This window comes from Pagrus pagrus (genome assembly GCF_965226575.1).
Source record: "Pagrus pagrus genome assembly, chromosome: 18".
Lineage (NCBI taxonomy): Eukaryota > Metazoa > Chordata > Actinopteri > Spariformes > Sparidae > Pagrus > Pagrus pagrus.
Genome location: NC_140202.1, coordinates 11,517,922 through 11,542,147, shown reverse-complemented (window position 1 = coordinate 11,542,147; position 24,226 = coordinate 11,517,922). Strand labels below are relative to the sequence as shown.

The 24,226-nt window shown below is 40.2% G+C and overlaps 1 protein-coding gene across 3 annotated transcripts in view; it reads right to left on the bottom strand.

Annotated features, from left to right (window-relative positions):
- Window positions 1-24,226, bottom strand: part of LOC311274331 (palmitoyltransferase ZDHHC14-like) — a 50,158-nt gene that overhangs the window by 25,284 nt on the left and 648 nt on the right. For 2 of the 3 annotated variants that reach the window (XM_084381937.1, XM_084381939.1), the window contains exons 2-3: window positions 23,329-23,624; window positions 7,933-8,093 (exon numbers count right to left, since the gene is read on the bottom strand). In XM_084381937.1, the coding sequence (XP_084238063.1) occupies window positions 7,933-8,093; window positions 23,329-23,570 (403 nt within the window). In that variant the 5' untranslated portion in view covers window positions 23,571-23,624. Of the gene's footprint in view, window positions 1-7,932; window positions 8,094-23,328; window positions 23,625-24,076; window positions 24,223-24,226 lie in introns of those variants that run through there. The other variant, XM_084381938.1, reaches the window with a different exon arrangement.

The window sequence follows — 24,226 nt, the reverse complement described above, 5'->3', positions numbered from 1 at the left end:
AAATGTGCCATATAATCAAAACATACATTTGAATGACTAAAACAATAAAAATTTAAATAAAGGCTTAAAGTTTGATTCCACTTGGCACGTCTCTGTAACCTCACATGTGCAACATTGTTTTGTTCAGTCCTCAACACAGCTTCACTACCCAACTGGGAGCATTTTAGATCGCATGGTCACATCTACTTGATATTGTTGAATTGCTCATATTGTGTTTATTTTGTCATTTTTCCTTGATTTCTGTGCTTCTACTATGGGTGAGTAGGCTATGTAGTTTAATGGTTTCGTCGTTTGTCTATTATAATTGTGCATATTGTTAATATTCCAACTTTTTGTGCTGTAGATCCAGAGTATGAAAAGGGCGTTTTATTTTGAAAATTAACCGAAATGCCCTATGCTGATCCTGTGTAATGCAATGCAGACTTGCTCAGCAGAATCTGTAGGTTAAATGCTGCACCCAAGTCTTATAATGGTTGTTAAAACCCTGATAGTTATTTTAGGAACATGTTGGCGACCTTCTTCAGGGCAATATCGAGGTCAGCAAAAACATTTAACGTCATGTACCTATATCAATAAGTCAATAAGACATGTACAATAAGATATGTACGATGAGTCATTAACGTAATCATTGTGCAGGGCCTCATATGATCACAACAACATAAATTGGTTGTAATAGATGCTTTTATGTTGGAGGTTTTTCAAGAAGATGCTAAATGAGGATACCTTCACTTCAGCGAGGAAATCAAAGATACATTTTCCCACTAGTGAAAAAAAACAAGCACAACCTGACACTTGGACCTTTGAATTGCCCATGGGAAATTAAAAACAAAATGGTTAAATACAGGACCTCACTGCAAGGTTAAGTTTCTTCTTCATGCGTTTATTCTTCATCTGCTGTCCACACTCGTTCTCATCCTCTCCGATACCTTGCAGTTTCTCTCCTTCTCTGTGTCACGTTGAACTCTACCTCTACCAGACATGCCTCCTTTGTCATTCATAATAAGAGAGGATGGGCTGAGGTCCATGTACAAGCAATCCACAAATGTAGAAGTTGAGATGTCAAGTGGCTTAGTAATAGAGCCTCTTTCCGCTGGCTGCACACCTATTACTTACTTTTCAGCCAACAACAATGAAGTCGAACATGAATGTGACCTGGGGCACTGGCTACACTGAGAGGGGAGAGGAGGGAGAAAGCGAGTTGCAGTGGTGGTTTAAGTACTAGCATGAATTATGATTAGGCTGTCATTCAAAACGAGGTATTCATTCATTCTTTACTGCAACAGGACAACATCTCCGTTCAATTTCAACCAGAGTTTATTGTCATGGCAAGGGCAAAAGGAGGCTTTAACATGAGTAAAACTGTGCTTCTGATGTACCCACTCACTGCAAGGGTATCTCTGGGACACATCTTAGAGTCACTGGTGCATTCCAGCTGATTTATTTCCCCTTTTTTAATTTCTAGAGTTGGAGGCCAACAGGAGGTCAGAATCAATACAGCCCTGTGAACTGCACTATCCACGACGATTCATTTAAATTGGTGCCAGCTTTTTGATGTTTAGTGGCATTTAAACAGTGCAGTGGTCAGCACTTAGGGACTAGAAATGCCAAGATGGTTGGAAGTAGCCACCACTTGCATCTTGTGATGTTCAAGACACGGATCATGATCAAAAGAGCCTTGGTTTGTTCATGATCTCACATTTGCCTCCAGCCAAAACCAAGCCAATACTACAAGCAGACCTATAAGGTGTTAAAAACCCCACAAGCGTGTCTGCATCGCTACAGGGAAAGGAGGCTGTATCTAATTTGATTAAGTTAGCCCTCATTTTAGAGGATGGCTCTCTCTGGTGATGGGCTGTGTATTCTAGTTTGGCATCTGAATTAAGTTTCTGGCAAGGACACTGACAAAAGCAGTCCCAACAAAACACTTCAACAAAAATGATAAACACAAAGTAATTAAAAACAGGGTGAAAGTTAGAGATTAGGGTATTATGTGGGGGTGGGGATAAAGAGCATGTTGAGAAAAGTTTAATTGCTGTGTTTCTAAAAAACTAAAGGAATGAAATTTGATACCTCCAAAAAAAATCTGATGTGACCCTTGGTTAATATGTTTGGGTTGTATCTCTTACCAATTAACTGATACCACTCCCTGTATCACTCATTAATTCCCAGAATCACAACACTGTCTTGTAGTAATGACATCACTATAATTTGTGGCAGTTATGAAGAAGAACAAGCTGTCCATAGTTAGGACCTGAAACACAAATATGATTTTCAGCTAACTTCACTGGGTCTGCAAAAACTCTATACCCTACCTTGAAAGTGGTTCCTTGTCAACAGATGACAAAAATGGGACAGACAAACTGATGGACAACCCGACTTAATGTAAATAAGCAATAAAATGATGATGATCCAAGATATCCAGTGTTCATCCAGTAATGTTTAATCTTAAGGCCTTTAGGTTTAATCTGAAAATTTGGTGCAAGTGCAAACTCTCAGGTACTACACCCTGATGTCAATGTATTGCTGACTAAGATGGCTTTTTGTTTGGGGTGTGGATGGTCTGATCCTGAACCTGGGTTGCTTGTATGTTGCAATTGCCACATATGCACACAAGCACAGATAGGTTCTCTAATTGCAATACTCACACCTGGGATCAATTTATTTGAAATCAATTCCACAGAAAAATTGACATATTTTGGGTTTAAAGAGTTAATTTACTGTTAAAATTCAAAAGATTCAAAGTATGTATTTTTTTTTAATTAGAATAATATCGTGAATCACAATTATTGTGGCCAGGAAAATCGTAACAAAAAATTGTAGACTGCCCCATGCCAAGACACAATGACCTTGACCTTTGACCACCAATATCTAGTACAAGTGGACATTTGTGCCAAATCCGAAAAATTTCCTCGAGGCACTCAAGAGATATCACGTTCAAAAGAATGGGACAGACGGACAACCCGAAAAAAAATAATGCCCCCGGCCTTGGCTATCGCTGACAAGGAGGCATAAAAAAAATGATAAATCATATTTAATTTCCCCAATATCACATTTTGTAATACCTAAAACATACTTTACACTACCACAAGGACGTTTAATGGCAAACATTGAAGAGAATCATCACAACACCCAGTCAAGTATCTCTGACTGTTTCGGCAATAGGGTGTTCCACTTTTGTCCTCTCAGTGAGCCTCAAGCATCGTATGAGCAGCACACTTTCTCAGAGTGGAAATAGTCAGGACACACTACCAATGGTGGTGGGCAGCTGCACTCCTGGCCCCAAGGCAAAAACAACTTCATTAATCAAACACTTAAAGCACAAGGTCTTTGTCAGGGCATTATACCCCGTGAAGTGAATCATACTTCTACAATGCCACTGTTCATCCCACACATACTTGTATAGATAAATATCCTTGGCTTTACTTAGCATGCATAAGCTTCTATTCAGATATGCCCACTTTGCAAGCATTCACACAGAAACAAACAAAACAAAGACAGAAATGATGTACTTCAGAAATACAGCACATCCACACTGACTGCTCCTGCGGTCATAAAAAGCCTAAATGTCATTGCATCCTGCACTGATGTGCCCATCTTTCCTCCAGCAGCATGAGCTTTAAGCCTTCCAAAAGCTATTTCCTCTGCTGGCCTTGAGTCTGGCTGGCAGCTCTTGAAAAAAATAAAAAAAACGCGTGGCTGCCCTGACATTCACCAGCTAGCTTGGACCATATTAGGTGGAAGGAAGGAAACGGGCAGCTCTGACCATCTCTCACTCTGATTAATGCTTCAGAGAGTCTTTTGGATTTGGCACGTGGTGGCTAAACTGATGCCAGCCTGTCTAGTCCTGACATATTGGCCAGGCAGGCAGACATGCATAGGCATCAAACGCAGCACACTGAAGAGAAATCAACTCTGGTCTCTATTTCAAGTAGGGATAAAACAACAAGCTGTGATCCCATGCTCTCTTGCCCCAACCCTATATAGGAGTGCATGGTATTTGTATTGCATTAGAAGTGCACTGCGGAGAGTTTTATATGTTTCTCATATATTTTTGCATCTGCATACTGCATGCTACATTTGAGTTTGTTTGGGGGAGGCTATCTGCAGGCCCCCCACTTTAGCCTCCTGTTCACACACTAAAGGCTAAAGCATTTGGCAGACAGCAGAGATATCTGCTCACGATGATGACAGCAGCGGCCTCGCTATCAGCTTTCCCTCCTGAAGTACACAGAGCACAAGAGACCTTGATGTCTCATATTGTGCAGACATTGGTTCCTGTATTGTTTAGTCAACAGATCAATAGGAGTGGTGTAGAACTTGAGCCTTGTAGCACTTTGACTTCAAAACATCATAATCTATTTATGAGGCTGGTCCTGAATTGCAAAATGTTTTGTGCTTCATGTGGCTGGAGTATGCAGGGATTTTTTTTTTTAATTAAATGGTCTACATGCATTCATAGAATACATACACAAGATGGATGCAACATATAATTGAGAGAGTAATGAATGAGAAGGCTGCCATTTGCAACACCCAATAAATGTCGTTATACTCTCTAATTGATTAGGATCTTGTATGGACAAGTTTACTGGAGACGAATGTATGACAATTAAGGAAAGTGCTGTACATCACATTGTAAATCAAAAGAGCAGATATTGAGCATACAGGAAACAAAACCTGTAGTGGTTAAGAGCCATTACATTATGGCAGCACTGATGTGTTAAAAAAGTTGCTTTCTTATTATCTGTGCCTGCACAGTTACATGAGGACATATTGGCTAAAAAAAGTAAAAACGGACTGATAGCCATTGTTTAGTCAGTCAGACAAAAAAGAAAACTCTAGTACTGAGTCTTGGTGTATGTAAGAGACACTTACAAGAACAAGCATGTACAAACACTCGTTCAGAAAATGACATTAGCAGCGAAAGATATTCTTAAACTATTTTGCAACTCCAAAATGCATTTCTTTTTTTATCACTGATGGGCATAGAAAGAGACATTCTTAAGTGTTTTGTTTTTTCATTGGGAGGCTGGTTGGCGCTGGGGCTTGGGATGGGGTTGGGTGATCAGTTTAAGAGCTAACAGATGTGCTGCTAATGTCTTGCATGTCAAGCTGCCACGCCATGGCTCGAACCAGACAGCGCTGCACAGCACCAGTCTTAACAGAGCAACCAGTGAAAGAAAGAGTAGGATTAAAGGTGTTTGACCAGTAGTGACTGACAGAAAGTAAGAGAAAACAGAAAGAACGAGCAGCAACATGCTACTCTATGAATAAAATGCATTTCGACAAAGTGTTTCTACCTTTTTACAGGGTGTGGGAAAAGGCAATGACCTTTACCTCGCAGTAGCTTGAATCTAACATTCCTAGCTGAAGGATACAACCCACCTGAAGTATTTATGTGTGTGTGTTTGTGTGTGTGTATAAAATGCTTTTGCTATTACCATCCAGGTTCTTTCAAATAGAAGATAATGGGCCCCATAATGGCGCCAACAGTAAAGCAGTCTATTAGTTTACTGGCAGCGATGGGACTGAATGTGGATGTTTCAGGGAAAGACTACTGAGACTTAAGGCCATCGCAATTACACGCTGTTCTACAATTAAAACAAGCTTACACTAATTTATCTTAACATCCACCTAAACATTTTCTTGGAAGTGCAAATGGAGGTAAACGCTACAAAAATGTTGTGGCTTTGCAAATCAGTAGTCGATCAAAGTGGAACAATTCAAAACATGATGGATGATTACAAGGGTCAGTTTGACTAATCATTTTAATGTCAACCTCACTTTGTCACTTCCAAACTGTTTAGATACTTCAATTGTGCTTTGCTTAACATCTGTCTGAATGCATGTGTTGGTGTGAAGCTGTGTTGAGTGCCTGCAAATCCAAATCTCTGCAAATAAGATGGTGAGAACCATGCAGTGACAATTAATAGGAATGACTACAAAATTACAAAAATATGAACCATGCTGTGAGAAAGACAAACAAATTATCCTTTGGAAAAAGCTAAATCTGTTGTATCATTTTACCTTTGCACACAGTTTTAGCTACAGGCAACCAACAACAACATGACAACAACCAATTGTCTGTGAACAGGAGGTTCCAGTTTAGAAACAGCCAACTGCCACGCTTGGAAATGCACAGCACAAAAGCCAGTTGGGATGAAATGATGGCAGAGAGGGGGGCAGTGTGGTATTTGGGTCAACATTGTTCATATTTTCAGCCTTTTATTTGTTTATACTCTGAAAAAAAATGCTTGCCAATATAACATAGTGCTGTTTCGGCCCACTGCTCCAAGCTCCCTGTACTTTACCTTCCCTTCAAAAGCTTTTAAGTCTGCTAACGAGATTAATTAAGCCAGTCCAGAGTTTGTTTAATGAGGCCCCAGTGGCCTGAAGCACGGAAAGGACTATCACTGGGAAATAGAAGCTTCACATCCCGAATAATAGGACCAAAACTTTAGAAGAGGGGTTTTAAAAAGAGGGTTTATAGATTTAAACTTTAAGTAAAGTGGAGATAATACATTTAGCTACAAGGCAGTGGGACACATTAGGATATTCAGTCCTGCAACTAACGGGGGAGTAACTGAGCTGACACCAGTGTAAATTACAGCCTGAAGTGCTCTTGATTGTCGCCCTGCCTCGTCTGACAAAAGCCTCATGTAGAAACTTCTATCATGGCAGGTGGTTTCATCTATGTAGTGGCCTTGTGCCTGAACAGGTAAAAACAACAAGTTTTACTTCTGATTAATGAAGTAAGCGAGCACAACTTTTCATAGCTTTAATTCTCTGGTTTCCATTTATAGTCTTTTTGTAGTTAGAGAAGCATTAACCAATAATTTTTAAACAAGCTTTGGTTACATTTTAGTCCATGTGGAGAGCAAAGGAGGCGGAACACATTGTATGATGTAGATTAAGCTTTTCATTAGCTTTTTAGATCTGCATTCATATGCAGATAAAATTAGAGTTGTCTCTCAACTCCAACTCCATTCTTGCATCTCAAGTTAATAATTGGATTGTGAACAATTATAGGGCAACAAAGGAGGAAGTCTTAGCCAGGATCTCCACTGGCTGTACTGAAGCCTTGAAACATCGGAAGGGTTCCGAGATTGCTTCAAACTTAAAATCAACTCTGATGCTGAATATATAACACGTTAATTATCAATGAGAGTATAAAATATAGTGGAAATTGTAGAGGAAAGAAATCCGTGGATGATTATTTGTAAATTCTTGGTTTCTCTATTTGTGATGTGATGAATTGTAAACAGTGAGGCAACTATGAATCCCTCGAACAGACAGAATCCAAATCATAAACTGTAGTCTCAGCTGTATCCGACTCATGGCGAGCCAACGTTGGTGCTGAGATGCTGGTAATCCACTTACACTTTTCAAGTGGTTCCTAATGCAGCACCAACAGTCTAACTTTCACGCCACAAATTAGATTCAGAAGTTATCCAAATGAAATTTATGAGTCGGGTAATACATCAGATGGGGGCCCTTGGAGTTGGAGTGAAATAAACAGATCAAAGGCCATTTGGTCAAAGCAGTGCCGATACTTCACCTCAGCCTAAACGCAAAGTGCCGTGATCTCCATTTCTCTCACTAAACAGACAACTCCAAACACATCAGCCAGATTATCTGGCACTGTGTACAAGAGGTTGTAAAGGCAGACATTTGCTAACTTGGATCAGTACCATGCAGACTCAGAGACAGATAAGGGTATCTAAGACAGAGGTCAGACAGGGATGAAGAGCCTGAAGATTCAAAATACAAAATGGCTGGTAAATGGATAAACAAGTGTGATCAAAGAAAACATCGAGGAAAATAATAAGAAAAGACAAGAGAAGTACAAAAGTGCAGACGTGGGGAAAGAAATCCTCAATAAAACATTGTCATGCCCATTTTTCATATCATAAAAAACAACGCAAATAGTCTTACCTATTTGCCTCTCCAGGTCAGCTGCTTCATCTGGGGTGGCCCTGGGTAGTACCCCTGGGTCACTGAAGCTGGTTCTCAGGAGCGTCCCCATTACAAACATAAACAGGACACCTCCTATGACTGGGATAACTGGAGTCAACTGCAGCGCCAGGAACGGACAACTGATAGGACAGGAAGAGATGTGGAAAAAAACGGAAATGAGCAAACAACAGACACGGACTCCTGTCTTACCACCAATGCTTAGCTAAACAGTAAAAACCTCAAAGTTTAATTCAAAAGTCAGCTGGTGGCCTGAGAGGCAGGTGTGAGTCTACCCAAATACAACCTGCTTTTCCTGACACTGAACTTTAGGAAGTGGTAATACCTGTGACTTGTTAATTACCAGTAAGTAGATATAGCCTCTTAACAGACAAACAGGCAAACACATAAGGGTCAGTTCCCTGTGTTGTAATCTGTTCTAATGAGACAATTCTGCATAATCCCATTAAACGTCCAACAGTGCAGGTGGTTATTACAGTAATCACATTTAGTCCCACAGGGGCTGGGCACAGGCTACCACAGCCCATTTCATCTATCAGTCTCTCAGGGTTTGAGGTCAGCAAATAAGTGCCATTCCAGACAAGGGAAATTAAATCAACATGTGGTAGCCATGTGTTTTGAGAGATGCTGTTGAGGAATGCAAAATAGTACGAGTTTCTATAAGGCTTTAATTTAGAAAAGACTTTCAAGTGAATGTAAAAAGAAAAAAAAAAGATTTTACATTGGACCATCTTGAAAACAGCTACTTTTGGTGCAGGTACAGGTGATTAGTTATTCTATGCACTGCATTACTGACTCTTAGAGGGGAAGCACCATTTGTTGCAAGTCAGATAATAGCTTTGAAAAAACATAAAAGGCAGAGGGGTGGAGCTGGTAAGGAGAATATGTATTAACAGCATCCTCCAAGTGAAAGAGACTCTGTTATTGCCTGCTTTTTCAAGATCACCACAGAGAAACAATGAGAATAGATTATATAAGGACACTTAAAATAACACTGATAGCTACTTTCATTGTTGAATATTTTCTTGATTAATTGATCAGTTGCTTGGTCTATTAAATGTGGAAAATTGTTGATTGTCATTTCCCAAATCCCAAGGTGACACCCTCAAATGTCTTTTTTTTTTGTTTCATCGCAAATATATATTCAGTTTACTGTCATAGAGGAATAAAGAAACGGACAACTATATTACTCAAATCGATTGTCAAAATAGTAGGTAACTAATGGAGCTCTAATGGCTATGAGAAACATATGATGGTCAACCCATGTGGTTACAATGTTCAACAAATTTGTTTAAGCAACAAAAATGCTGCATAATTTCCAGAATTATCAAACCGTACAGCCCTTTTTTTAAAGTATCACAGCAGCTTTTTTAAAATAAAAATAATATTAATAATACATTTTATTTGTATAGCTCTTTTCATGAGACTCTAAGACACTTCACATGTGGACATGAAAGCAATACACTAGAGACAAATATCATAAAAGCAACATACTACAAGCAAATCTAAAAACATACATCATACAACATTTATCACACATTAAAAGCAGTTCTGAAAAGGTGAGTTTTGAGTAACGAAACGTATGTGTGATAATGAAATAATGTTCATCAGCGACCTATCACACCAGCTCACCAGCCTTCAGATGGTAACACCTTGGGAGGGCCGTTACATCCGCTGATCTATGCCAAAACCAGTTATACTGATAAAGCAAGCCAGACTATATTTAGGCTTGCCATGTTGGGATTCATCAATGATAGCAGGCGGGGAGGATGTTAATATGGATCTGGAGCATTCACTCAAATATGCTGATCTGTGCTATTTGGGGTTCAAGCATCACCTGCACACACTTCCTGCTTGTACCTGAACTGCTGGAGATGAATGCCCTTCAGCCTGTGGAAAAAGTCAGCCAACATATGATGCTCTGGCAAAGAACACAAAAAACGTACTTAAAAAATAAGTACCCATACATTAAATAAGCCATTTAAAAAAATGACCAAATCTAAATCAGGCACAAACAATATCATGCTGTTTTGAGGAACGTTTAAGCTGTGGCAAACAAAGTCATACCATTACCCCATCTGAGGGGACACTGGCCGGTCCTGCTGTTCCTCTACATCTGGACTGAGACAGAACTAAGCAAAAAACACACTGGGTTGTCTGGGACATCTGCAGGGGGCTGCAGGCAGAACAACACTGTGCGGCACAAACATTTCTCCAGTTAAAAACTTGCCTGGGGTTCCCAAGGTCATTGTACCGAACACCAACTGTGTCAACGCACACTACACACAACTGTACACAATTTAACAGCCTTTAGTATTTGTGGTACTTTGTGATTCTTCCCCAGCTTCAGTCTTCTGAACTGGGATGGGTGGAGACACATCATCCAGCACTGTGTCCTGAGATTGTAATCAAATACAGGGAACATTTCCATCTCTGGCTGAGGCAGTGCTGTAGACCAACTTTCTGCCTATGATCCTCCATATCTTGTTTCAACAGAAAACAGCTCTGTTGCTCCTGCCTATCAAACCGTTTTTGACTGCAATGACGTGCACTAGTTGCATCAATTGGATAGCTATTCTTCTCTCTTCTAAGTATTGGATTATATTATCTTATAACTGTGTCTTTATGGAACTTGAACAGTTGTGTACCTCTTCAGTTCATATGCTGAAATGACTGAAAACCTGTTGGTGACATTTAAAAATAACCATCATTATAAATGATGTCATTGTGAAGTTGTAACTGATGTTTATAAACCTTTACAGTTGCTCAATAATGGTATTTTATTGTGTGTTAACAGTGAAATAACAATATTTTTATTAACTATACATTTGCAATTTATTGATTATGGTTATTATAAAGTATGACCAACATCTTTAAAGTCTATAAAGGTGTAAGCCTTGTTCACTGCAGGCATTTCCCTCACACCTGACCACAGTGAAACCATTTCTTTTTGTCCAATTGTTTTTCAATTTTACTAAATATTCAATTAGCCAAAAAAAGTGTGCATCCCAACACACAATTATCTCCTCATGATAGGCCTGCAATTAACTTTAACCACTCCCAATAGATCTGTAGCTGTCAATGTTGTCACCATGAGTATTGTTTAGTGCAACATTTACCACTGAGACATACCTCCTGAAAGCTGGTAAAAAACAAAACGACTGAGAAAATTGTATCTTCTTGACTGACTGACGAAGAACGAGCAAAACATATGTTTACTGAAAGACAAGTTTGCTTCAACTGAAAGACAACGAACAAATAAACAGAATGCCATTGGATTTCTGACCATTTAGGCCGAGCTGAGAGGACAATTCCTAAAGAGATGCTGAAATGAGATGACTACTCCAGTCATGCAAGGAGAGAGCTCAGTTCTTTGTTTCCTGTCTGGAGGGCTAAGTGCATAAAAAATGTAACATCATCATCACATGGCAAACATAACCCGCCCTGCTGTTAGCCATTAGTTAACACAAATATCCACACTAAAGCCTGAAGGATATTCCCTCTTTTAAAAAAAATATTGTGATTGTGATGATATTTTTATTCTAGCAGTGTTCTGCTGGCCAAGACATCTGGAGCTCTACTCTCTGTATCTACACAAGCAAAATCTGTGGGGGGAAAACAGACATTAACCAATCAACGTCTATAGCTCTAGCATGTTTTATTATTACTAAATACAATTATTACAGTTATTGTTCTACAAAAATAAAATGGCATAGAGAGAAATTTAACTGGAGTTTTAATAAAATGAGAAACAGCAGAGCCACATGGGTTATTTATTTCAGTGGTTCAGAACATGTGATAGTAAAAACAACACAATGAAACTTGCCAGCCATAAAAACTGCTGTCTGTTGGGAAAGACAGGCCCATCATACTGTTCCAAACAACCACCATGTACAAGCATGGTATTTAAGAGCACTGGGAGGGTATAGTCTACAGCTTGCCTCCGTCTGTCTGCATCCACCCCAGTAAAGAAGAAAATGTCAGTATGATGTTATTAACGTCTTTTCATCCACCCATTCAAGCTGTCCTCTATTTTGTCCGATTGGTCACACATTACATAATGAATCCACCAATTAGAGGTGCTAATGGGAAATCACTGCAGGTGTAAAAAGCTTGGCAGACCTTGAGTGAGCGTGCTACATCTGTAACAATTAACCCAAAGCGAAGATTTGAATGGTGCTGAAGTAATCAATGAGAGAGTCAAGCTCCCCGCTGAAATGTCAAATATCCACAAAGGTCATTCAGAGCTACAAATCCACTGAATCACTTGAATGCACTGCATGTCCTCTTTTTCTGTAGGGAGAGCTAAAACATGCAGATTTGTGCTCTCTTCAAGGAAAACATGATTACGTTTCAAACCTTGTCATCTAGACAGTGGAGAGAAAGGTGCGAGCTGCTGCCTCAGAAGCCTTGTCTCAATGTGTTGGACATCAGGAACATAATGAAAAGGCAGTCTTGTGTGATAGAAAGTGACAGGTCGGTAGAGACGGACAGAGATTAAACACTGAAGCCATTAAAGAGGGAGGCTGGATACGACATCCAGCCTGCCTGGATCCTGCATGCATCAATAGAGATACGTGGACGAGCTACAGGTAGGCAACATCTTGCCTGCTTTAAGATCCCCCTGAAGACAATATCCCAGAGATCAATTTTTATCAGTGACTGAACATGAGTGGGACACCCTTTTCTGTTAAGAACAGATATCGAGAAGGAACTGGATGTTTCCAAAGTTACATCTTCATTCTCCTTTTAGTTTGATACCAAATCTTACATTTAACTTCGGGGCTTTGTTGCTATGGAGACGGACAGTATCCAATGTCAGACATGGTAAATTTCGAATGTGGTTACCCTGGAAACAGCCACATGAGTGAGCTGAAGCCTCCAAGAAAGAAAAAAAAAGGAAACAAAGACATTCAGCGAGACAGAGACAGCATGATGACATTCATTTCAATCCTTAGAAATGTCTCAACAAGCCATTTGGTTGATGAGGACGGACAGGTTGTTGGATTTGAGCCAGGTATAGTGGCAAGACGGACTTCATCACTGGGTGCTAACAACAGAAGAAATCTGAGTTGAGGACTAAGGTGGGGGATGTTTTTATGTTCTATCTGGTCCTGGCATAGTTGAACATTTCTTAGTTCTCTCTCTCCAGGACAGTGAATATAAAGGCTGGGACATAGGTCCAAGTACTCCAACCTAAACATACACATTAAGCCTAATAACACTTGTATGGCAAACATAATTAAAGGTCTACCCTGCTAATCCAGCCTGAAGTTGAAAAATAATTTGTCATTCCTGCAGATTCAACAGTGAGAAGAAAGAGTCCTAAAACAACAAACTTCCACAAGTCAAATATAAGTTATGGATGACTGCAGAGACAAGGACTAATACTCAATAATGTAACAAAGCAGACATTTAAGATCTGTGCACATTACAATACAGAGAACTCTGGGCAGGCATATTTATTATTGTTTACAGTGGATTCATCCAAAATAAAGCTAGCCAAACATTCAGAATAGAATCAGGCTGAAGTTGTGTATTACTATAGTTGGTTTGGAACAAACATTGACTGTACAACCAAGGTCTGAGATGACTGCTCTTTGAAAGGTTGTACTGATAATTACTCAGCAAAAAGGAACCCATTTACAATGTGTGCAGCGTGACTGTCAAAGTCTGTGTGAATTATTGACTGCTGAATGCAGTGCAATAAAACTATGATAGCTAATTCCCAAAGCAAACACCTTAATGATATATAGTAAACACATCTGCAAGAGATATTACATCACTGTAGAGCAAAGAGTAGCATAATGCGCAATGAGTAATGACGTTCATCAGAGGCTGGTTAGATGGTTCAGACAGCAATACGCAGCAGCGTGACACATTTTGTGACAAAAGGAAAACCTAATGTTTGCTTTATATTCAAATAAGTAACGCACATTGCTTCACTCTTTCATTCCTCTGGAGGGATGTCGCTATTAGAGTGCAAAAGCAAAGCTGAAGTTTCACATTCCAACTTGGTACAAAAGCACTTGACCTGGTTTTACATGTATATTATTACCAAATGAAGTTTGAAGTAACATAACCAGTAAACAATATCCCCATTATGATAAAACGCAATTGTTTTGCAGCCTTATGGAATTAGCCTCTGCAGCAACTGCCTGTTGGAGCAGGTCATCAGGTCTTGATGCCTTTCTCAGGTCAACCTTAGACGAGACAGAGGCCTGGCTTGATGGCCAATTCAAAACAAGATATCAAATGTTTAAAAATGAAGAAAAAAATAACCTAATTTTGAAACTTAAAAACATCCATGCACAATCCAACAAAAACAATATATATGAACTTTATCGTTTGCCTAGGACAACTGGCCAGAATAAACACTTTTTTAGTAAACCCGAAGGTTGAGGATCACGAGGACAGTTTAGAAATTCTAATTTAGACTCTGGTTTCATGCCTCTCAGCCAGGGCCAACTTAAACATTAAACCTCGCTGAGCAGGAAGCATGGCAATTCTCACAAAGGAAATGGAGGGGGCACAATAAAAGTCAATCAATGTTTGGAATGGGAACAATCACATAAAACAAATTTGTATGAGTTTCCGTCTTCTCAATCAGATCTCTTCTGTCCAGGTCTCTGGCTTTAGACTTCTTACTAAACACGCACATGTAGGAAGTGAGTCCTGTCAAAATACTGTAAAGATAGAAAGAAAAGAAAATTCCAATGGCAGAAAAGGGTGGATTTTGACTACACAAAGAAGTCTTAAAGAAGATATGTTACATGCCATCACTCTTATATGCTTACCAGCAGATATCATGACAGTCACACCAAAAAATATAAATTGAATTGAACATCAAATCTGCTGGTACCCTGGTACTGTCACCCCGGTAAATTCTGGTATTGCATGCTAGTTGTTTCACTCAGAAAATGTCCTCTCTGCCATAGTGAGACACATCCATTCTTTCCTCAGAATAGCAAAGGTAATCTTCCTACCTCAATAGTGTCTCTAGAGGGTTTCCTACTCATTTGCCTCCCAAAGGGTGCGCTAATCTCAACAATAATCCAATCCAGATTACCGTTATCACATTTCCCACTAAATCCTCTTATAATGCCAACCAGTTTTTCAAAACTCAGCTGGGAGTTAAGCTTTGGGGACTTTCATCTCCGCTTGATGCAAGCATGTGACGCTCGCTTCACACAGCACTGTTCGCTGGCTGTCCTTTCAGTGTCACCTGAGATAAACTGCACCCTCATCCACTTTCTTCTTCAGCCATAGAGCTTTGAAGGCAATCAATATCCTGTGATGTGCAAAAAAAGGTCTGTCAAACATAGATCATCCATCCTCCAATACACGCTGCATCTGGGCCTGCAATACCCCGCAGTACTCGCTTGAGAAGAGATACAGTTTAACCAGAGATGTTGCTCAACAGTAATGCAGTATGAAGTATATGGATGTATTTAAAATGTGCTAAGCATTGTGTTAAAAATGCATGTGAAGCACTTGGCTTTAAGGCCCCTCGCACTTAAGTCTCATTACTCATCTGGGCTGCATGGATACAAGGCTTTGTCAGCTTTGCCTTTTATTACATTTTGATTGCTTTTGATGGCAGGCAAGGGCAGAACATGAACCTCTTCTTAGCTGTAGGCCAAGTCATTTGTCAATGAAACAACTGAACATGACATGCTTTTGCAAATGGTTACATTTTTGCCCAGATCACTTCATGGAGTCATGATTTCCTGCCACCTTTCAGACAGATGTCACTAGTGCGCGGCACAGCCTCAGAGGACTGCACCGATCATGTATGCATTTGAGAACCCTCCAAATCCAAATATGCGCCATGCAGTCAATTACGCCTGGCACAGGAAGTAGATGTGCTAGCACAGGACAGCTGTGTGACAAACAGAGTGTGCCGGGTCGATTGAAGGCTTGGAGCTAGTCAGCTAGTCAGGGAGAGGATTCACACTACAAAGAGCAAACAGCTGGACATGATTCCTGGTTTCAATGAGCGTAGGTGACAGATCTGCCTCTTCAATCTACAGCAAAACAGACAGCTGCAGTAAAGTGTCTGACAGAATATCCTGCGAGGAATTCCAGTCACATCCAAAACATATTCACTTTTAAAATGACCTAGATCTGGCTAGCTGATATTTATACATGATTAAACAGTCAAGTATGATGAGTCCATCGTCCTCTTTTGCTACCTAAAAAAGGAACATTTTATGCTCTATGTGTTGGGCTCATGTGAAAAATCCTAATTCTTCTGTTCATTCAAATGTAAGCCAGTGAGACTGCATCAAGAATGGCACACTGCTCTAAATTCCTATGTGACAACTATTTGAGAGGAATGCTTTTCTTTTCTTGAGTAACTATGTATGCCATGGGTGCGCCTGTTCAAATGCTGTGGACAAAGACTCTTTCACAATAGTTTGCCTTATGACACAACAAAAGCTGACTTATTATTTAGCCCCAGCATGCAGCAAACACATGTATTATTCTTTTGGAGTGCTTTGCAAAACTTACATCGTGCATGACAGAAAGAATTACCATTTCACTGATTTTATGTCATTCAATTCAACAACAGGACCGCTAAAAGATGGCATACTTGCTGAAGGGTCTTGAGAACCATTGCATTATCTGAGTGAAGCAGAAACACAATTGCTGGAGTATTCATAAAAGAGGGGTTTCTTTCTATCCACAGGAAGAAAAACTGAAGATCACTTCTCAAGAATATGACCTCGACCTACTTGTCCACCTGCGGGGTTTTTAATAGGCCACTCTGTTAAACCTATGGACAAACATGACTATGTCCACGTATAGTAGTATTGTGCTATTACAACTGCTGACCAGGTTTTATTTTAAGCAACATCCAAATAGGGGATGCAAAATATCAGGCAAATAAATTATTGACCTAACAAGTGCAGCATCTTCACACTCCGACACAACATGCCGTCGCCAATGTGGACGCATTTTACAGTTTCAGGGGAAAACTACACACTGTTCTTTGTTTCTGTTGTAAAAGTGATGTCAGTTACATTTGGTCAGGTCAGAGCTGTGGAATATTAAATCATCCATCTTTGCCACCCACAGACTTTCGTACCCTCAGGTGTGCATAAACTCCTTGTTATGTGTCTATGGTGAGTCAGACAGTGTGGTGGAGAGGCTGTGTGAGAGCTACTGGAAGACAATCAAGAAAATAGCATGGAAAAAGTTTTAAAAATTTTGTTTATCAACCCATATAGAACAGATTATCGGTTATATTAACCTACCTAATTCTGTGCTACACGTACCATTTTCGGGCTTTTCATTTGTTTGGTTTGGTTTGGTTTGAAAGACAAAATTACAATACATAAATAAAACTTTGGTTTTCATACCCATGCTTTACCTTGTCTCCCTGATTCCATGGCAACGCTTAATCATAAGACTGCTTAGCTTTTAGTCAATCCTTAATTGCATGTTTAACAGAGGTTTATGAAGGGAGTATAGTGTGCTGGCTAAACAGTTTAACTGAACAGACACACGTTCAGGCAAACTCTTTCTAGGTCAAAATCATGATGAATAAAGACTGAGATTAGACAGTGTAAAAAGAGGCTTGATCAGAGAGCATGAACCTCACTACTCATTACACCCTATCATAAAAGTGGCTGCACTTGTGAAACAACTAGAGTCATCAAAACATGGAGTACACTGTTTACATTTTAAGTAGATTACTCATCAGGCTTTCTTAGAGTTTTCTCTGTGTGAACACAAGTTTCCATGTTCTCCTCAGAGTGGGAAAACGCCTTTCTTGTTTATAGGCTAAAACCATCTGATAGTATTCATGACAGGTTTTCTCGGTATCTAACCATCTGCCAAAGTGGCTCAAATGTTTCTTAATCAAACAAGGATTTCTGCCTCTGCCAATGTCTTCCAATAATTGTAACGTAATGACTCTTGGCAAAAATACCTGAATTTGTATCAAATATTTGATGCAAGCCTTTTTTGTAATTTTGCATTAACTGCAGTGACATTTACAAACTGAAAATTTAAATGTGGTTTCTTAACATTCTTGTGGTGCTCTGTGCAAAGAACAACAAGAATGCTGAATATAGTCTGTCAGGCAGCACGCACTCCCAGGCAGTGTACTGCACGCAGCAAGCACCATAAATAAAACGGTTACTTGCTTTACTGAAGGACATAAATTAGATGAGACTAAACGCGCAGGGCACTTAAATCAAAGCCTAACCCATTGTTGTATCACTGAAACAGGGACTGCAGACTATATATGTTTATATCAAGTTGATGTGCTGCCCTGATAGCCTGACAATACACTTAGGGTGAAGCTTTGTTTTTATCTAAGAATGTGAGAATTTCTTTATCGTGAATTGTATGCATCATCTCATCTCACTGCAAAACATCTGCAGTTAAGTTTTGCAAAAAATCTGCAAGAAAGGAAGGGTAAAAGAAATGTATCTTCCGCAGATAAGGAGCTGCAGGCGACTGTGCTATATGGGTGAACTCCAGTGGGTAACATCCAACCAATATGTCATGAAGGTAACAGTTACCCTTTACTGTACAGCTCCTGTTGTATGGAAAACACTCGACAGTTTACAGTTGCACAGAACCTAGTTAACCCAAATGAATGAAAATGACATGTAAATCCAACCACCGACAACACAACAAATACTGCTATGCCTCCTTTGTGTGCCGTGATGTAATATATTCTTGATCAATCAAATTCTTACATTTACAGTTGTCTAGTTACATTGACTACAGTTCCCTACGCATCATGTCATTTCCACCATAGACTAACCAGGTGGTTAGACCAAAAACCAGTCCAGCGTTAAAACAACACAACACTGTTGGGGGGCGAGTTGATTCAGGTACCCTGAGACAATGAAATATGATTCAGTGACAGATCTTTACATTTGAAGGCTTCCCAGGTGCAAGAACACTGCAAAGTGGTTTATAATGCAACAAGACATGATTTTACAACAAAAATACATAAGGAATACAGGTTAGAAAATTATCTACCAGGAATCTACACTGGTAGATAACTGCATGCAGGGCTAATGTCGGTCCAAAAAACAGCCTAATGCAAATATCATTTCATCCACATTTATTATGAAACACAATTCATTAAAAAATTATGTAATTATATATAATAAAAGTAATTTATGTGAAAATTATTTTCTTTACTCATCGTTTTATATATAAAATGCCTATTATAATTTCTCAGAGCCCATTATGGTTAAGTTATTGAGTTTATCATCATATATGTAAAGAAATAACCATACCCTCACATTCAAAAAGCTGTTTCACTAAAAAACAATGTAACAGGCATTGATGATTCACCAATGATTTCAATGACAAAACCAGAGCCTTGGTTGCTCGGCTCCCAGCTCCTGCACATCACAAAGTGTCTTTGGGAAAGACATTAAACCCAAAAGTGCTCCAAATGGTCGGGCCAGCACCTAACTGCCATCAGTGTGTGAGTGCGTGTGAATGACAGGCAATTTATAAAGTGCTTTGGTTAAAAGCCCGAAAATAATGCAGCCATTTCATTTCAGCACTATAAACGCTCCTTTTATAATCAACACCAAAACACGTGTATCCACTATTCACTGCTTAGTCTCACAGCCCAGTCCTGATGACTAGCACATCACATCTTATGGTTTTGTCCCACCTCAACATCAACCTCAAAGTGTTTCTTCTCTGTCTAAAACTGCAATACTTGAGATCAATTTTCACATTGAACAAAACAGCATAACAGAAGACAACTTCAAACACCTGCCTGAGTGAACTTTTACAAGACATGAGGAACAGAACATGTGCAATAACAGCACGCATGGATGTCTGGGGGGGGGGGGGCAGCAACAGAATAATAAACAGACCAAAGTCTGCCGGTCACTAACAGGGTTTATTGTGCATGGCTGAGCACCCCTCAGACAGACAAAGAAAACAAGCAAAAAGAAATATGGAGATGCAGAAATATCTCCGGGTAAATGTTCTGTGCATGCCTCCATCCCTAAACACTCACCATCTGCTGACTCTTTCTGGACTCCACAAATCAGAATATCATCTTTAAATAGATATGGACTGGGTGTCATCATACCACAGCCTCATTTTAAAAACACCATAATAGGCTACAGAGGCAGTTCCAAGGACAAAAGAAGCTCTTTCAAACTGAATGAGGAGCAGCAGTTCTCCACTATGGTGACAAGCTGGGAGCAGGGTTAGAAAAACACATCTAATCGAAACGCATTACAGTTAATGACAACAGAAGGCAGTGTGCAGGTCTGCTGACTATCGCCCTGTCCGATAAATGTCTCCTTTTCAGCTGAGGGGAGTAGGGTGAGGAGGAGACAGTGAGAGAGAGAGAGGAGAGGAGAGCCAGGAGGATTCGGTCAGCCTGGAGGCACGGACAGTTGAACAGGGAGGACGGTGCTAAGCTGAAAAGTGGCTTTGTGGTTGCATAGTGTTCCTGAAAAATGTCCCCTGTAGTCACAACAAACAGGACAGGACACTACAGTCGGCCTGGCTTCATCGTCTGGCCACGGTGTAGGAAGTGAAGCTATCTGAGGGGGGGAGAGGGGTATCATCAGGAAGCATCTGGCATCCTCCAATCTGGCATCCTCCGTGTGGGTGCTGATGAACATCCAGGTCCAAATGGACACTGCAGAACGTTTCCCTTCCATTTCAGTCATTTCTAAAACTGTTCCATAGTTAAGAGGGCTGGAGGTTTTAGCCTGCAATGCCCTCCCTCTAGCAGTCTGCCCTTTGGTCATGGGTTACATCTGTATCTCCACTGAGGTGACAATGTATTGAAAGATGAAGTGGTCCAGAGGTCACTGCTGATAGATATGCAGTATTGCATCTGTGGAGGACTGCACACGATGGGCATACAAAAAAAAGACTGCCAGTGATATGAAGGACACAAGTCATGTGTAAGCCCACCTAAATTAGTCTGTGCATGCATTTTATTTATTAAAAATTACCCTTTAACACATTTTTAGCCAAACGTTATGGCTGCAGCGAGAAGTTCTTTTCATTTGACAAATATTTTTCAATTAATCTTTTAATCTTTTCACCAGAAAATAGTGACGTGATAACTTTAAATGTCTTGTTTTGTCAGATATTTAATTTACAAAGATAAAAAATAGACAAAAGCAGTCAATACTCAATTAGAGAAGCTGATACGGAATGCTTCTTGTATCAGCTTTACAAATAAGTAAAATTACCGATTATCAAAATAGTTTGTTACTTTACATGATTAGTGATTACTCAACTGTGTTTTTTGGCACTAACATATCACTAGAAACTAAAAATGCATCATACTAAGTCATTTCGGAATGGTCTGAGTTATTAAATAAATAGGACAATGTTTTACACTCACATAAATTAATATTTTGTTTATCATAGTGCTTTTGTGCAACACTATTTACAACCTTTTGATTCGCTCAAAGATCACTAAGCACAGACTATCTTTACGGTGCAGATACTAAACAGCAGCCATCAACCACAGCACATATTTTGCCTATTAAGCTTTCTCTGGCTCCAAAGCACTTAAGCCTGATAAAGACGGTCTGATTGAGCAACAAATCTCATGATGGAGCAGGATTCTTATCTGGTATAGATGGGGTTTCTGAGATGATAGATGCAAAGTGATTACTGTGGAATAATGAGGAGAGACAATGCACTATCTCTCGTGGTAAGCTCCAGCGTGTGTGCGTCTACATGCTGTATCATGCACTTCAGTCACACTGGGCCAATTTAGGACATCTGGAGAGAGGTGAAGATGAAGGCCTGGATGAGACAGTGTGGAGAAGTATATTCTGTGTGATGATTACAGGTTGTTCTACCAGTGGGATGAAGACAGAGGGCTCCTTTGAGAGGATTGTGTGATTAAGCTGGAGCGAGTGGCACACATACAAGGACTGACACTGTACTCTACTCCATAAGTCATTGGGGACATGTCACAAAGTCAAGACTTCAGGGACATTTGAAAATTAAGAAAAGTACTAAACTTACATATGATTGGTGATGTGGTTCTCTGGAAACAGATTTGAGACTGATGAGAAACAAAAAGTGGAAGCTTACCCGACACTCGGTTTTCATGCTGTCATTAAAAAGGTCAAATTACCACTCAAACAACCCTGCAACTCGTCAGGATTCAATATCTTGCTAAGGACAATCCAGTTAAAGGAAAAGTTTTCGCAAAAATGAAAAATCTGTCAGTATCCACTCACCCTCATGCCGATGGAAAGTCGGGTGAAGTTTTGATGCCTACAAAACATTTCTTGAGCTTCACAGCAAACGAGCGTTGCAGCATTCTCCTAAGCAACTGAAGTACATGGGGACTTGTTTTTAAACATTAAAAAACATTACATGGCTCCATACAGCTCATCTGGCGCAGTCCACTCAGCTCCACTCAAGCCCCAGATCCCAAACTGATTTGAAAAGACTTATTTACACCGCTTTTCAAAGCCGAATCTTCAGTAACGCTGCTGAGCTAAAACCATTAGCTCACACACCGTCTGCAATGGGTGTACAAGCTCGTACACTTGTTCACTGTGTAAATAGCGTCTTTTCAAATCAATTTGGGACCTCGGGGCTTCTGAAGACATCCCCAGATGAGCTGTATTGAGCTATTTTATGTTTTTTATCTGCTGTTTTTTTTTTCTACTTTTCCACCTATTTCAGTTATTTAGAAAAATGCTGCAACACTGTTTTGCTGTGAAGATTTAGAAATAATTTTGGTCTCTGTAACTTCAGCCGACTTTCCATCTGCATGGGGGTGAGTAGATAATGACTGAATTTTCATTCTTGAGTTTGCTTATCCTTAAAGGTAATGTCTGCCAACAGCAGTTTGAATAAGAGCCCTTTCGCTGGAGGATGCTTTCTGACAGCAGGAGCAAAATGCCAAAACAACAATGGCAAATCTGGAACAAAAACCTGCCTGCCTCTTTTTAAAGATGCATACACCATGCAAGGGCATGCATAAGCCATAAACAAATCAAGAGGAAACCTACACCCTTTCAACGCAACCACAGGGCACTTTCCACCAGCAGCCGCCCCTGTCAAAACACGCTGCCTTTACAAAAGACACTGTATGTATTGTCATGTCTTCTATACCTCCTAAAACAAAGACGCCTCTGCCTAATCCTTGACCAGTTTGTACTGACATCTCCCTGAGCCCCTGAGGAGAGATCATAGGAAATAATGCCAGGGATGCCGGTGACATAACTGACCTATATCTAAACTTTTTCTCTGACAGCTGAGCCCACGAAATGAAATGAAATTCCTAATCCACAAAAGTCAACGTGCTCAAGTAAATAGCAGATGGGAGCACACACAGAGACTCAACACACTCTCAACGATACTTACTCAAAGGTGAAGAAAAGTCCACAAGTCACTAGAATGAGGACAAGGGTGAGGTAGAAAACCCCAGTCTGCTTGGCCATCATAATCCTCCCATCGCAGTAAAATTTATTCCGACCTGGGAAGGACTCCCACTTCTTCTTCTTTGGGGTCTTTTTCTTGTAAGGGGTCTCCATTGGTGTGGAGCTGCGAGTGCTTATCTGGCTGTACTCGCACTCTCTCATGGACTCAGACACCCCGAGATGCATCGACTGCTGATTAAAAATCCCCACAGCTGTATAAATCCCGGGGCAGATGTGCCTCTGTGGAGAGAATAAACCAGTTCAGCTCGGCAGACAGGCTGGGACCACAACTTTGAATGCCTGGGGTCAGTGTAGGTGAGAAAAAGTTTGTGAAAAGTGCAAGACTCACTTCCTGTTATTAATATCTAATTGGCTAGCACTCGCATCGCATTCATGTAGCATATTTTAAGACAGCTGTAAATTTAGCAAAACAACACATAAGTTCAGTGTAGCAAGTTTAGCTAATAACTTTACAAGCAGCTCACACATAGCATAGCTTTACGTTTACAGCGCCCTTGTTAGCTGGTTAGCATTTTATAGCAAGTGAATCTAAAGTGCAGCTAAAGCTAACACGGCTAGCAAGTTAATGAAACGACTGTTAAGTTAATGTTAGCGCAACTTGTGCAATTAAGGGCTAGCTCTGTGCACTCACTTCACCCGCATAACTACACGCTTTGACTCGGCTATCTTACTTCTAACTCTCCCACTCGAGGGGAGCTAACATGAAGGTTTGAATGTGCTCTCCGGCTGCTGCTGCTGCTGCTGCTGCTGTCAGCCACATAACACTACAGACACCCCGGCTCCACATCCCGGCTGTGCTCGTCTGCTCTGCCCGCCGAAGC